Source organism: Macaca mulatta, chromosome 5 (genome assembly GCF_049350105.2).
Source record: "Macaca mulatta isolate MMU2019108-1 chromosome 5, T2T-MMU8v2.0, whole genome shotgun sequence".
NCBI lineage: Eukaryota > Metazoa > Chordata > Mammalia > Primates > Cercopithecidae > Macaca > Macaca mulatta.
This window is the reverse complement of record NC_133410.1, coordinates 160,230,839-160,245,358: the sequence shown is the minus strand read 5'-3', so window position 1 is coordinate 160,245,358 and position 14,520 is coordinate 160,230,839. Positions and strand designations below refer to the sequence as shown.

At 35.8% G+C, this 14,520-nt stretch overlaps 1 protein-coding gene across 3 annotated transcripts in view; it reads right to left on the bottom strand.

The window, feature by feature from the left end:
- Positions 1–14,520, bottom strand: part of FHIP1A (FHF complex subunit HOOK interacting protein 1A) — a 265,000-nt gene that overhangs the window by 21,516 nt on the left and 228,964 nt on the right. For all 3 annotated transcript variants that reach the window (XM_015139343.3, XM_078002365.1, XM_015139347.3), the window contains 2 exons: positions 14,185–14,352; positions 4,095–4,174 (listed from right to left, as the gene is read on the bottom strand). In XM_015139343.3, the coding sequence (XP_014994829.3) occupies positions 4,095–4,174; positions 14,185–14,352 (248 nt within the window). The remainder of the gene's footprint in view (positions 1–4,094; positions 4,175–14,184; positions 14,353–14,520) is intronic.

Sequence of the window (14,520 nt, the reverse complement as noted above, 5' to 3'; positions counted from 1 at the left end):
TCACTCACAGGAAAAGATTAGAAATAGAATAAATGCCAGAATATCCCCAAATGTCAAATATCAAGATGAATTGGCTGCCAATAGCGGAAAAATCACTTATGAATTTAGTATAGGTATTTATCCTCAAACTATCTTTTCATTTATACTATATTTTATTTGAGAATTTAAATTCATGAAACTATAAAAATAATCAGAGACTAATAAATATCTGACTTCAGAGGTCCAGATTTTGCAAAGCCATGCCCCAACACAGAAGGAAAAAAAGAAAAAATATATCTAATATATACATAAAATATGTATCATATATATATCATACATATTGTCCTCCCTGATTTTCACTATTTCCCCAACCCTCTATAATCCTGGGCCTATTTCTTATTTTCTTGGATATTGGTCATTAAATTAAACCATCATCACTTCTAAAATATTCAGTGACAATCAGCTGATAACAAAGCACACATATTGCCCTATGCTACACTGACCATAAACACAAGCAAAACAAGGCAGGGAAGTACAATGAGCTAAGTGAAGCACTTCTTCTGAGATGATAACTCCAACAATGCACCCATAGACCAAAATCTACAAAGCAATGTTAGTGAATTCAAAAAGATCATTTGTGATTCAAAGAAGTTCTGGCCATATTTCTACTATTCATTTTCCCCTAGGCTGGCAGGCTTTATGGGTTTTTGGGGTTTTTTTTTCCCTTTCCTCCAGACCCCTAACTCCTATGCAAAATGAAAATGTTCCTGAAGTATACATACAGCTTCTCTTCAGGCAAAACAACCTCTATCTGAACACAACAGGCAAGGCAGTTCATAAACCTGACAATGGACCAGTACTTCTGAAAAAAACTCTCTAACCAGAATATTCAGATATAGCATTCAATGTATTAAGCAATTAAATTTTGTCTCAACTGGGAGGTTCCAGGAGCATGGCAGATATTTGTTACCTCACTGCTTGTCAGCATTTCCTGCCTGCCTTTGGCCTATCATATGTCATATCCGTGGAGGTGGACAATTTCTCCTTGGTTTTCTGCTCACTAAAATATCCTGTCTTTGGGGATACCTTATTTCAACTCACTTTTCTGATATTTTGTCAAATGAAGAAACTAGTATCTGTTACAAATGGATCATCATTTTGAAATGTTGGTATTTATGAGTATTTGGGTTGTAACAAAAATTGACATATAGTTATTATTTATTTATCACATAACAAATACCTTCATTAAACGCAGTCACATAATCTTCATTGCTCTACTGCCTCTCAGATCTGCAAGTTTATCATGTATATTCAAATGACTGCAGTGGCAGCAGCAAACAAAAAGGACAGATTATAAATCCATTTTTTATGTCTCTTAAAATAATGTTCAAATGACTTGAAGAATAAATATTTTTTTATTGGCTTTGCTTTTTGCACAGATTCTAAATCGGGAAAAAATTATTTTCATTAGTTTAAAATGTCCTTTCTAGAAAATTCTCTCCCTTAAATGTGTGTTATACTTTACAGCAGGGGTGTCTAATTTTTTGATTTCCCTGGGCCACAATGGAAGAAGAAGAATTGTCTTGGGCCACATATAAAATACGCTAGCACTAATGATAGCTAAAAGAAAAAAAGAATTGCAAAAAAAAATCTCATAATGTTTTAAGAATGTTTACAAATTTGTGTTGGGCCCCATACATGCGGCCCGCAGGCCAAAGGTTACAGAACCTTGCTTTACAGCATTTCAAAACATTTTCACAGACATACCACAGTTGATCCTCCCAATAACCTTATGAGGTAGCATATTCCAAAACCAAAACAGGCTGAGTCACATCAGCAGTGCAGAAGAAGGAGACCAGGAGCCAGTGGTTTCTTCCATGCCTATTATGTGCCCAATCGACTTCTGTGTATGTCCTCTCAGTTTCTCTCCTGGTGGAACCCCTCAAGCAGCACCGCAGAATTAGAAACAGAGGAAGTATTCAATTAAGAGTAACTATATTATTATTATTGTCACTATCATCCTCATTAAAGAAACTTAGGCCCAGAGAGCCTAGGACCAGGCAGTCAAGCCCATGTCCTAACCTCAGGTCTGGCACTGGTTTTTTTTTCATTATTCCATTCAGAACTTGTGATAACATAACATTCAGGCACTTCCCTGGGATATTTGTCCTCACCCACGCTAGAAATGACTAGCCCTGACTTGAACATTTATGTATTTCAACCATGAGCTGATCTCTTCATCTTTATAAGGTACAAGTCTGGGTATCCAGAGAAGCCATTACTGATGCCATCTCTGAGGATACTTTTTTAACACAACCACCACCACTATATGAGCAGTAAAAGGGTGATTAGTGCTCACCTTGTAAAGGTCACTGAATAGCCAGCAAGCAAGAGCTTCCATCATCTGGACTAAATCTGACCTGGTGACCCACAGCTGGGAAGCTCTGCGCCTCCAGACCAAGGCCAGGCTTCCAAGTACACTGAAAAAAGACAGCTGGTTTTCCTACCATCAAAGAAGCAGTATTTAAGAATTTAACATTTAAATACCATCAGGTTTTACCCACTTTGGAGTAAAAGCCTGGTTTTTTGGGCAGTAAAAACGGCTTTGCCAAGTTGTTCCGGATTTCATTCAGGCCTTGCATTCTGTCATATATCAGTAGAGGCTTGATGAGGAGCTAACATAATCCTTTTAGGGCAGATAACTAATGCTCTACCCAGACTATCCAGGGTGTTTCTTTAAGATTGGATTTGTTTTCTGCTAATCCTTAAGATTAGTTACTGATGACCTAATCTAAAACCCTAAAAAGTTCAAAAGCTCTTTTAAACTTAAAAATCTAATAGGTGATACTCTCCCGACAATTCTGTAAGGCCCTCCACAATAGGCCACCACCAGCTTTTTCAGAGTCGTTTTGTAATCATTCTCTTTTGCAAGATGTTATGCCTGCACGGCACCACTCCTCAAGCAAAGTGGTCTCAAAGTTAGCACCCACTCTTATTCCCCAGGACTGCTCCAATGAAGGGTCAGGAAGTCCACTAAGGAAGGAGGAGCAGGGAGTACATGCCAGAGAACCCGGGTAGTCCCACTTTTTCGTTTTTGCTTCCACACCACCAGAAGAGCATGTAAGAGCACAAACCCTCGCAACTCAGAGCTCCTCTCAGCCCTAGCCCTTCGCTCCTCTCTCAGCTTTGGGACCACATTCTCTCTGGGTCCACTTCTTGCAGTGCTGGGGTAGGGTTTCACCAGAGTAGTCAACTCCAAGGTTCAGGATCTGGGTTTACCAAAAAGAAGGAAAGACGTGCACCATGGTCTAACCAGGGGTTTCTAGAGTTCTGTGCAGAGATTCAGAGCTAAATCATGAGCTAATAAGGAAGCATCACTGCTTTCCTTCACAAAAACAGATGCTTCTCACAGGTTCTGAAGAAGAAGAGGTATTGCTGGGCCAAAACAAGATTTGGTGTACCTGAGTTCCCTATTAAATTGCCAAATGACTGTCTTCTTAATAGCTGTGCACTTTGACTCCTAATACTCATCTTCAAATCCCAGCCACTTCATAAAACCTTTCCCACCTGTACTTCTGTCCAAAGGACAAACCTTTGCTACCTTGTATGTAAGTCCTCAGTTCACAGCAAATACTCATCAAATTTTTACTGAATTTAACTGAAATACACTCACAGATCAGAGAGTAAACACTGTGTGTGTACCATTATCAAAGCATAAATCAAAGAAATTATATATCAAAAGCATTTTATATTTGGAAAACTTCCTTTTAATAGCAAAAGTCCCCTATAAATGTACTTCAGGAGAAAGACGTTCAGCCACAGACCAGAATAGCTTTTATAATACTTCTGAACATTTTCAAGCATTCTATCTATAATTTCCAGGAGCATATTTACAATATAATGCATATGGCCCTCGACAAACTTTTAATAGTACAAATAAAATTAACCTTGGGAAACAATGCAAAACACAAATTAATGTTCTTGATAATTTTCTTCCTTAGATGCATGGCCCCTATTTAGCTTATATGACCAAAGTAATATAAAGTATATGAATAGAAAGTAATATAAAGTATAAAGTGAATTTTTCTTTAAAGGAAACAAAAAAGGCAACTCACCTTAGAACTAGCTGTAACATCACATCTTCACAATGTAAACCAATGAGAGTTCTGAATAATGCCAGGGACACCACACAAAGCTGGGAAACAAGAGACACACATTCTAGTTCAGATGCTGGAACGATAACTCCACTCCCCACAGATGGTAAATAAATCAGAATTACAAAGTAAAATGGGCCTTTTTTTTTTTTTTTTTTTTTAGCAGTTTTGATAAAAAGCATGCTGCTGCCAGAGAGAATGTGTATTCAGGATATCAATTCTCCCATAGGATTTGATTAGAAAGCCAGTGTCTGGAATTATGCCACTGTGCAGAATTATCTTCCTACAAAAATGCCTGGGCTCGTATTTCCAACTTTTAAAAATCCAGACAGATAAACATTCTCCCTACAATTCTCCAATTCTCTCTCTCTCTCTCTCTCTCTCTCACACACACACACACACACACACACACACACAATCTCCTATTTAGGTAATTTGTTTTCCTGAGTTATTTTTCAAACATTAGTTATTTACAAGACAGGGCTCAGGGAAAATTGTATATAACCTAGCCAAGTCTCCCTTCAGAGTTCTTAGCCTCAAGCTCAGCTCCTCTCTTGGCTTTGGGGCAAACATTTTCCTTGGTTCCATTTCCCATTGTGCTGAGGGTGAGATAATGTTCTTTTCTAAAAAGTTCTTTAAAAAAACAAGAATTCTATCAATGCTGATTTCCAAAAAGAAAAGGTAAACTGCCAAATAGGGGAGATGCCCAAAGGTGTATTGTAAAATCTTTGCACCCTTTTGAGAGTAAGCTTTTATCAATCTACTGGCCCATTTAAGTAATTTTAAGCTCTCACTCTTTGTAGAGTAAATGCTAGTCTGTTTTCTAGGCAAGTTGGGCTTAAAATCTGGCCAATGAAATCCACAACAATGCTGTAAAGAAAGAGCTGTACTTAGCCTAACCCAAAACATCTCTTATATTCAGGACAGGTCATATACATGTAGTTAGCTAGAAGCAACATACCCTGTTACCATTCCAAGTCTTTGCACTTGTGGTTCCATTAAATGCAATGGCTTTTCCTGACTCCTCCAACAGGCTAACTCCTATCTATTCTCAAAGTCTTAGCTTAGGCCTCACCTCCCTTAAGAAATCTTTCTGTTCTGTCTCACAATATTACCATCCAACACCTCCTTTCCCCAACCCAGTTAGGTTTCCTTCTTATCCATTGCCACAGTAACCCCTGCAAATCACTGTTAATTTATCAGACTTCATAGTAACCCGGACTCCTCACTGTTAAGGGTGAGCCGCAGGGTGTTTGTCTTTTTATTATTGAGTTGTAGGAGTTGTTTATTCTGTGTACAAATACCTTATCAGATATATGATTTGCAAAAATTTCCTACCATTCTGTGAATTGTCTTTTCAAGTTCCTGTTGTTGTCCCTTGAAGGCAAAAGTTTTTAATTTTGATAATTTCCAATTTATCAATTTTTTCATTTGTTGTCATTCATGCTTTTGGTGTCATATCTAAGAAAACACGGCCAAGGCTACAAGGATTTACTCTTATGATTTCTTCTAAGAGTTTTATAGTTTTAGCTCTTACATTTAGGTCTCTGGTCCATTTTGAGTTAATTTCTGTATATGGCATGAGGTGTGGATTCAGCCCTATTATTTTGCACGTGGATATCCAATTGTCTTAGCACCATTTGTTAAAAAGACTATTCTTTCTCCCACTGAGTGGTCTTGAAATTTCCTTGAAAACTAATTGACCATGGATATATGAGCTTATTTCCGGATTTTCAATTCTGTTCCACTGATCTGTATGTCTATCCTGCACCACACTGCTTTGATTACTGTAGCTTTGTAGAAAGTTTTGAAACCAGGTACGCTGAGTTCTCCAACTCATTTCTTCAAGTTTGTTTTGACTATTCTGGGTCCACTGCATTTCCATATGAATTTTAGAGTCAGCTTATCTATTTCAACAAATAGGCCAGATAGGAGTTTTATAGAAAAACACTGAAACGGTAGATCGATTTGTGGAGTATTCCTATATTAACAATATTAAGTCTTCTGGTCTATGAACATGGGATGTTTTCCTTTTATTTAGGTCTTCTTTAATTTAAACAAAGTTTTATACTTTTTGCAGCATAAGTTTTGCACTTCTTTTGTAAAATTTATTCATATTTTCTTTTGATGTTATTGTAAATTGATTTTTGTACATTAATCTTGTATCTGCAACCTTACTAGACTCATTCATTCTAACAATTTTAGTGCATTCCTTAGTTTTTACATACAAGAGCATGTCATCTACAAATACTGATTATTTTACTTTTAATATAAATGTGTTTATTTCATTATTTCATTTTCTTATTTAATTGCCCTGGCTAGAACTTCAAGTACCATCTTGAATAGAATTGAAGAGAGAAGATATCTTATTCCTTATCTTAGTGAAAAACCATTCTTCACTATTAAGTATAATGTTAGCTCTGACTTTTTCATAGATGCCCATTATCAGATTGCTAGGAAGTTCCCCTCTATTTCTAGTTTGTTGAGTATGCTGTTGATAATCGTGTTTTCCTTTATCTTGATATGATGTATTACATTCATTGATTTTCAGACTTTAAACCAGCTTTACAATCCTAGTTTGATAAATCCCATTTGATCATAGTGTATAATCCCTTCTATTTATTCTAGATTTCATTTGCTAGTGTTTTATGGAGAATATGGGGAGCCCATATTCATAGTTAGTGTATAGTTTTCCTGTGGTATCTTTGTTTAGTTTTGGAATCAGAATTAACACTGGCTTCACAGAATGAGTTGAGATGTATTTCCTCCTCTTCTAATTTTTTAAAGAGTCTGTGAAGAATTTGTATTAATTATTCATTTTTTAAATTGATAAAGAACACACAACATAAAAGTTAACATATTACTGATTTTTAAGCATACAAATTACTAGTGGCAACTATATTCACAGTGTTGTGCAACAGATCTCTCAAACATTACATTTTGCAAAACTGAAACTCAGTAACCACCAAACAACTCCCCATTTTCCCCACCACCCAGCTCCTGGAAACCATCATTTTACCCTCTGTTTCTTTAAGTTTGACTATTTTAGATCCCTCACATGAGTGGAATCCTACAGTTCGTCTTTTTCTGACTGGCTTACTTCACTTCACATAATACCCTCAAAGAGCATCCATGTTGTAGCATGTAACAAGATTTCCTTCTTTTTTTAAGGTTGATTAACATTCCATTCCATTGTACACATAACAACATACTCTTTTATCTATTCATCCATCAATGGACAATCTAGGTTGCTTCAACCTCTTGGCTAGTGTGAATGATGCTGCAATAAACATGGGTATACAAATATCTGTTCAAGATAGTGCTTTCAATTCTTTTAGATATATTCCCAGAAGTGGGATTGCTGGATAATGTACTAATCCTATGTGTTATTTCTTGAGAAACCTCCATGCTGTTTTCCATAATGGTTGCACCACTTTACATTCCCATAAACAAGGCACAAAGGTTCCAGTATTTCCACATTCTCAACAACACTTACTTTTTCAGTTTTTTGGATAGTAGCCACCCTAATGGATATGAGATAATATCTCATTGTGGTTTTGATTTGCACTTCTCTAATCTTTTCATATGTTTTGTGGTCCTTTGTATGTCTTCTTCACAGAAATATTCAAGTACTTTGTTTATTTTTAAGTTAGATTATTTGGATTTTTGGTTGGTGGTGAGTTACAGAACTTTTTATATATTCTGGATACTACCCCTTATCAGATATATGACTCATAAATATTTTCTCCCATTCTGTAGGTTGCCCTTTCATCTTGTTGATTAGTTCATTTGATATGCTTAAGTTGTTAAGTTTGATGTACTCCCATCTGTCTATTTTCCCCTACGCTTCTGGTGTCATATCCAATAAATTATTACAAAATCAATTGCTATGAAGTTTTCCTCCATGTTTTCTTCTAGGAGTTTTGTAGTTTCAGATCTTATGTTTAGGTCTTTTATCCATTTTCAGTTAATTTTTTATATGGTGTAAAGTAAGGGTTCAACTTCATTCTTTTGCATGTGGAAATCCAATTTTACCATTGCCATTTGTTGATGAAATCGTCCTTTCCTATTGTGTAGTCTTGGCATCCTTGTCAAAGATCATTTGACCATAATACAAGGGTTCATTTCTATTTCATTCTGCTTCCTATTCTGTTTCATTGGTCTTTATACTAGTACCACACTGTTTTGTATTACTATAGCTTTGTAATATGTTTTAAAATAAGGAAATGTGAGCTCTCCAACTTTTGCCTTCTTTTTCAATATTATTTTAGCTATTCAGGGTCTCTTGAGATTTCATATAAATTTTAGGATTTTTTTCTATTTCTGCCCAAAAAATGTCACTGGGATTTTGTTACAAATTGCATGGAATCTGTAGATTGCTTTGAGTAATATGGCCATTTTAATGAAAATAAGTTTTTCAATCCATGAACATGGAATGTCTTTCCATTTATTTGTTCTTTTTTCATTTCTTTCAATAATGTTTTGTAGTTTTCAGTGCACAAGTCCTTCACCTCCTCAGTTAAGTTTATTCCTAAGTATTTTATCCTTTTTGATGCTATTATAAAGAGCTTTTTAAATTTCCTTTTCGAATTGTTCATAGTTAATATATACAAATTATTTATGTGTGTTGACTTTGTATCCTGCAACTTTACTGAACTCACTTGTTAGTTCTAACAGTTTTTGAGTGACATCTTTAGGATTTTCTATATATATGATCATGCTGTCTACAAACACACACAATTTAACTTCTTTCTATCCAGTTTAAATGCCTTTATTTCTTTCTCTTGCCTAATTGCCCTGGCTAGGACCTCTAACTGGGCATCCTTGCCTTGTTCCTGATTTCGGAGAAAAAGCTTTTAGTCTTTCACCATTGAGTAAGATGTTAGCTGTGGGCTTTTCATATAAGGGCTTTAATATGTTGAAGTTGTTTCTTTATATTTCTAGTTTGTTGAGTGCTTTTATCATGAAAGGGTGTTGAATCTGTCAAGTGCTTTTTCTTTTTCTTTTTTTTATTTTTTTATTATTTATTTATTTATTATTATTATTATACTTTAAGTTCTAGGGTACATGTGCATAATGGGCAGGTTTGTTACATATGTATACTTGTGCCATGTTGCTGTGCTGCGCCCATCAACTTGTCAGCACCCATCAACTCGTAATTTACATCAGGTATAACTCCCAATGCAATCCCTCCCCCTTCCCCCCTCCCCATGATAGGCCCCGGTGTGTGATGTTCCCCTTCCCGAGTCCAAGTGATCTCATTGTTCAGTTCCCACCTATGAGTGAGAACATGCGGTGTTTGGTTTTCTGTTCTTGTGATAGTTTGCTGAGAATGATGGTTTCCAGCTGCATCCATGTCCCTACAAAGGACACAAACTCATCCTTTTTGATGGCTGCATAGTATTCCATGGTGTATATGTGCCACCTTTTCTTAATCCAGTCTGTCACTGATGGACATTTGGGTTGATTCCAAGTCTTTGCTATTGTGAATAGTGCCGCAATAAACATACGTGTGCATGTGTCTTTATAGCAGCATGATTTATAATCCTTTGGGTATATACCCAGTAATGGGATGGCTGGGTCATATGGTACATCTAGTTCTAGATCCTTGAGGAATCGCCATACTGTTTTCCATAATGGTTGAACTAGTTTACAATCCCACCAACAGTGTAAAAGTGTTCCTATTTCTCCACATCCTCTCCAGCACCTGTTGTTTCCTGACTTTTTAATGATTGCCATTCTAACTGGTGTGAGATGGTATCTCATTGTGGTTTTGATTTGCATTTCTCTGATGGCCAGTGATGATGAGCATTTTTTCATGTGTCTGTTGGCTGTATGAATGTCTTCTTTTGAGAAATGTCTGTTCATATCCTTTGCCCACTTTTTGATGGGGTTGTTTGTTTTTTTCTTGTAAATTTGTTTGAGTTCTTTGTAGGTTCTGGATATTAGCCCTTTGTCAGATGAGTAGATTGCAAAAATTTTCTCCCATTCTGTAGGTTGCCTGTTCACTGTGATGGTAGTTTCTTTTGCTGTGCAGAAGCTCTTTAGTTTAATGAGATCCCATTTGTCAATTTTGGCTTTTGCTGCCATTGCTTTTGGTGTTTTAGACATGAAGTCTTTGCCCATGCCTATGTCCTGAATGGTACTACCTCGGTTTTCTTCTAGGGTTTTTATGGTATTAGGTCTAAGATTTAAGTCTCTAATCCATCTTGTCAAGTGCTTTTTCTATCAATTGAGATGACCCTGTGGGTTTTGTCCTTCATTCTATTAACATGGTATATTACACTGATTGACTTTCATACGGTGAAGCATCATTGTATTCTAGGAATAAATTACACTTGGTCATGTTGTACAATCCTTATCATGTGCTGTTTAATGCTTTTTGCTAGTATTTTGTTAAAGATTTTTGCATCAATAGTCATCAGGGATACTGGTCTCTAGTTTTCTTGAAGTACCTTTGTCTAGCTTTGGTATCAGGACTATACTGGCCTCATAAAATTAGTCTGAAAATGTTCCTGGATCTTCAAGTTTTTAGGAATTCAAGGAGGACTGATGTTAATTCTTCTTTACATGTTTGGTAGACTACTCCAGTGAAGCCATCTGGTCCTGGGTTTTTCTTTAAGATTTTTAAATTATTATTACAACTTTGATCTCCTTACTAGAGGTAAGTCTGTTCAGACTTTTTTTTTATTTCTTCATGATTCGTTTTTGATAGGTTCTATGCTTCTAAGAATGTATCTAGGTCTTCTAGATCATCCAGTTTGTTGGTGTATAATTGTTTGTGGTATGTTCTTTTTAATTTCTGTGGCATAAGTTGTAATGTCCCCTCTCTCATTTCTGATTTTAGTTATTTGAGTCATCTCTCTTTTCTTAGTTAATACAGCTAAGGGTCAATCAATATTGTTGTTGTTTCAAAAAACCAAGTCTTGGTTTCATTGGTTTTTCTATTCTTCATTTCACTGATTTTTGCTCTGATCTTTATCATTTCCTTCCTTCTGCTAACTTTCCCTTTAGTTCGTTCTTCTTTGTCTAGTTCCTGGAGATGTATAGTTAGGTTGCTGCTTCAAGATTTTCTTTTTTTTAACCTAAGTGTTTACAGCTATAAAATTCCCTCTTAGTACTATTTCACTGCATCTCATAAGTTTGGGGATATTGTGCTTTCATTTTCACTTGTCTCCAGATATTTTCTAAATTCCCTTGTGATTTCTTCTTTGGCCCAAGAATGTGTTGTTTAATTTGTATGTATTCATAATTTTTTCCACTGTTTCTTCTACTATTTATTTCTAGTTTCATTCCATTGCAGTCAGAAAAAAATTATTTGTGTGCTTTCAATTTTTGTAAACGTGTTAAACTTTGTTTTGTGACCTCACAAGTGGTCTATTTTGGAGAATGTTCCATGTGCACTTGAGGAGAATGTATATCCTGCCATTGCTGGGTGGAGTATTTGGTATATGTCTGTTAGGTCCAACTGGTTTATAGTGTTGTTCAAATCCTGTTTCCTTCTTTATCTTCTGTCTGATATTTTTATCCACTATTTAAGTAGGGCATTGAAGTCTCCTATTAATGTGCAGCTGTCTGTTTCTCCCTGTAATTCTGTCAATGTTTGCTTCATATATTTGAGAACTCTGATGTTATATATAATATTATATCTTACTAGTGAATTGACCCTTTTATCACTACATAATGTCATTCCTTATCTCTTGTGTCTTTTTTTGTCTCTTTACCTTAATATCTAATTTTTTAAATATAAGTACAACCATCTCTGCTTTCTTTTAGTTACCATTTGCATGGGATATATTTTTCCATCTTTTGACTTTCAGCTTATACATGTTCTTAGATCAAAAGTGAGTGTCTTTTAGACAGTATATGCTTGGATCATGTTTTTTAATCTATTTAGCCAGTTTATATCTTTCGATTGGAGTGTGTAATCCATCTACATTTGAAATAATTACTGAGGTGGAAGGACTTACTATTTCCATTTTGTTGTTTTCTGTGTGTCTTACAGCTATTTTATTCCTCTTTTCCCAAAAAACAGACAGAACATAAGCAGCAATGTGAAGCCAGCAATTCACTCTTCTCTTTCCCTCACAAGGTAAAAGTCAGCAGTTGGAAGTTTTCTCTGGATCTTGCCACACTGTGTTGGGGAGGGTGCATGGCTAGAGCAGGTAATAATGCCACCTATTTTCCTGCACACTTCAATATGTCTCTTCTTGGCTTTGTGCTACAACCTCTTAACTGGTGTTCTTACAAAGTTTCTGAAGTTCTCACAAAGGCAATTTGGTCCATACATTTTTGTTAAGTGGGTTTCTCTGTGAGGGAATAAGGGCCTGAGTCTTCCTATTCCACCATTTTGCTGACCTTACTTTTTAACTAGTGCCTAAATGTTTGAAAGAATTCACCAGTGAGGCCATCTGGGTCTGGGCTTTCCTTTATGAGTAGTTTGTTTAATTTCTATTTTAATCTTATTTTGATATAAATTTATTTAGATTTTCCATTTCACAAGTTTGTGTCTTTCTAGAATTTTTCTATTTCATCTAAGTCATCCTTTGGCATATAGTTGCTCATAGTATTCACTTATTGTTTTTATTTCTGTAAGGTTGATAGTAATATCCTCCTCTTTCATTTCTCATTTTAGTAATTTGAGACTTCCCTCTTTTTTTATCAGCCTAGCCAACGGTTTGTCAATCTTGTCAAAGAACCAACTTTTTATTTCACCTATTTTCTCCATTGTTTAAATTTGCTATTTCATTAATTTCTCTCTAATCCTTATTGTTTTCTCTTTGCCTGCTTTGTTTGATCTTCTTTTTCCAGTGTATTATGATAGATGCTTAGGTTACTGCTTTGAGCTCTTTCTTCTTTTTTTAACATATGTGTTCACAACTATATATTTCCCTTTAAACAATGCTTTCACTATATCTCATAAGTCTGGGTATATTTTGTCTTCATTCTCATTTATCTCAAAGTAAATTCTCATTTCCCTTGTGATTTCTTCTTTGACCCACTGATTAGAAGTGTGTTAATTTCCATATACTTGTGAATTTCCCAAATTTGTTTGTCAATATTTTTTTAATTTCCATCCATTATGATCAGAGAACACACTTTGCATGATTTCAATCCTCTTAAATTCACTGAGGTTTGTTATATGGCCTAGCATATGGTCTGTCTTAGAGAATATTCCATGTACATTGGAGGAGAATGTGTATTATGTTGCTCTTAAGTGTAGTGCTAATTGAATATTTTCTTAGTATAACATTTTAATTCCTTTAAATGATTTTTCCACTATATTTTTAAATTATTTTCTTAGTGGTTGCTCTAGTGCTTCCAGTATACATTTTAACTTACCAGAATTTACTTCAGATTTATATTAAATTAGCTCTAGTGAAATATAGAAATATTACTCCTATATAAGTCTATTCCCTCTTTCCCCCTTTGTGCAATTATTGTTATACATGTTATCTCTATATATGTTACAAACTGAATGATATACACATTCTCATTCTTTTGCTCTTAAAACAAGAATTGCAATTAAATAGGGACAGCCTTTGGGGAGGAGTATTTTTCAAGTTAATCACAGCTTCAAAATGAAGAATGACCACCCAAATTCACAACTTTCCAAACTTCCATTTCAGGAAAACTCATGGACAGGAATATGATCTCTAATACCCAGACCTGATGCACTCTGGTTCCTTGGCTTTATCTGCGCTTAGGTCCACGTGTTCCCCTGCATCTTGCCCCCACAAAAGTACATTCTGCTAGTTCTACAGAAGAAAGTACTAAAACAGAGAAATCACAAAAGATGTCCTATGAAAGGCAGTAAGTGTCACCTCTTTGACAGAAGGATCCTTGAGAGCAAAACACATTATCCCATTCATCTCTAACCAAAGAGAAAGAAGGTAATGGCCACAGAACAACAACCACCAAAAAAAAAAAAAAAAAACAAAAAACAGAGAGTGAGAGAGCAAAAGAGAATATTCATAATTACATTCCCAAAACAAACTCTCCTGAAATCTGTTCTTAGTTGCAAGTTCCCTTCCTCTGGCACTTTCCTTACCCGAAACGGGGTGTTGATTCGACTCGTGAGAGTGTCTAGGATGTGGACATTCTCGTGCTGGTGCAATAGGATAAAACGGAGGAAGATCTCAAGTAGTGCTGGCTCAGAGATGCTACGCAGGAAAAGGTCCAGATATGCAGTTGTGGTCATGACCTCCTCCACAGTCACCTAGAACCAACAACAGAGTGAGTGCAGGTGAGCATCCTCTTGATGCTGTGATACACGCCTCTCCCGTGGCCCCAGCCTCACCACAGTGACCCCATCAAGGCAAGAACACGACTGCCCACGAAAACACACTTCAGAGCTTTATTGAAACCCATAACCTATTCACATTCC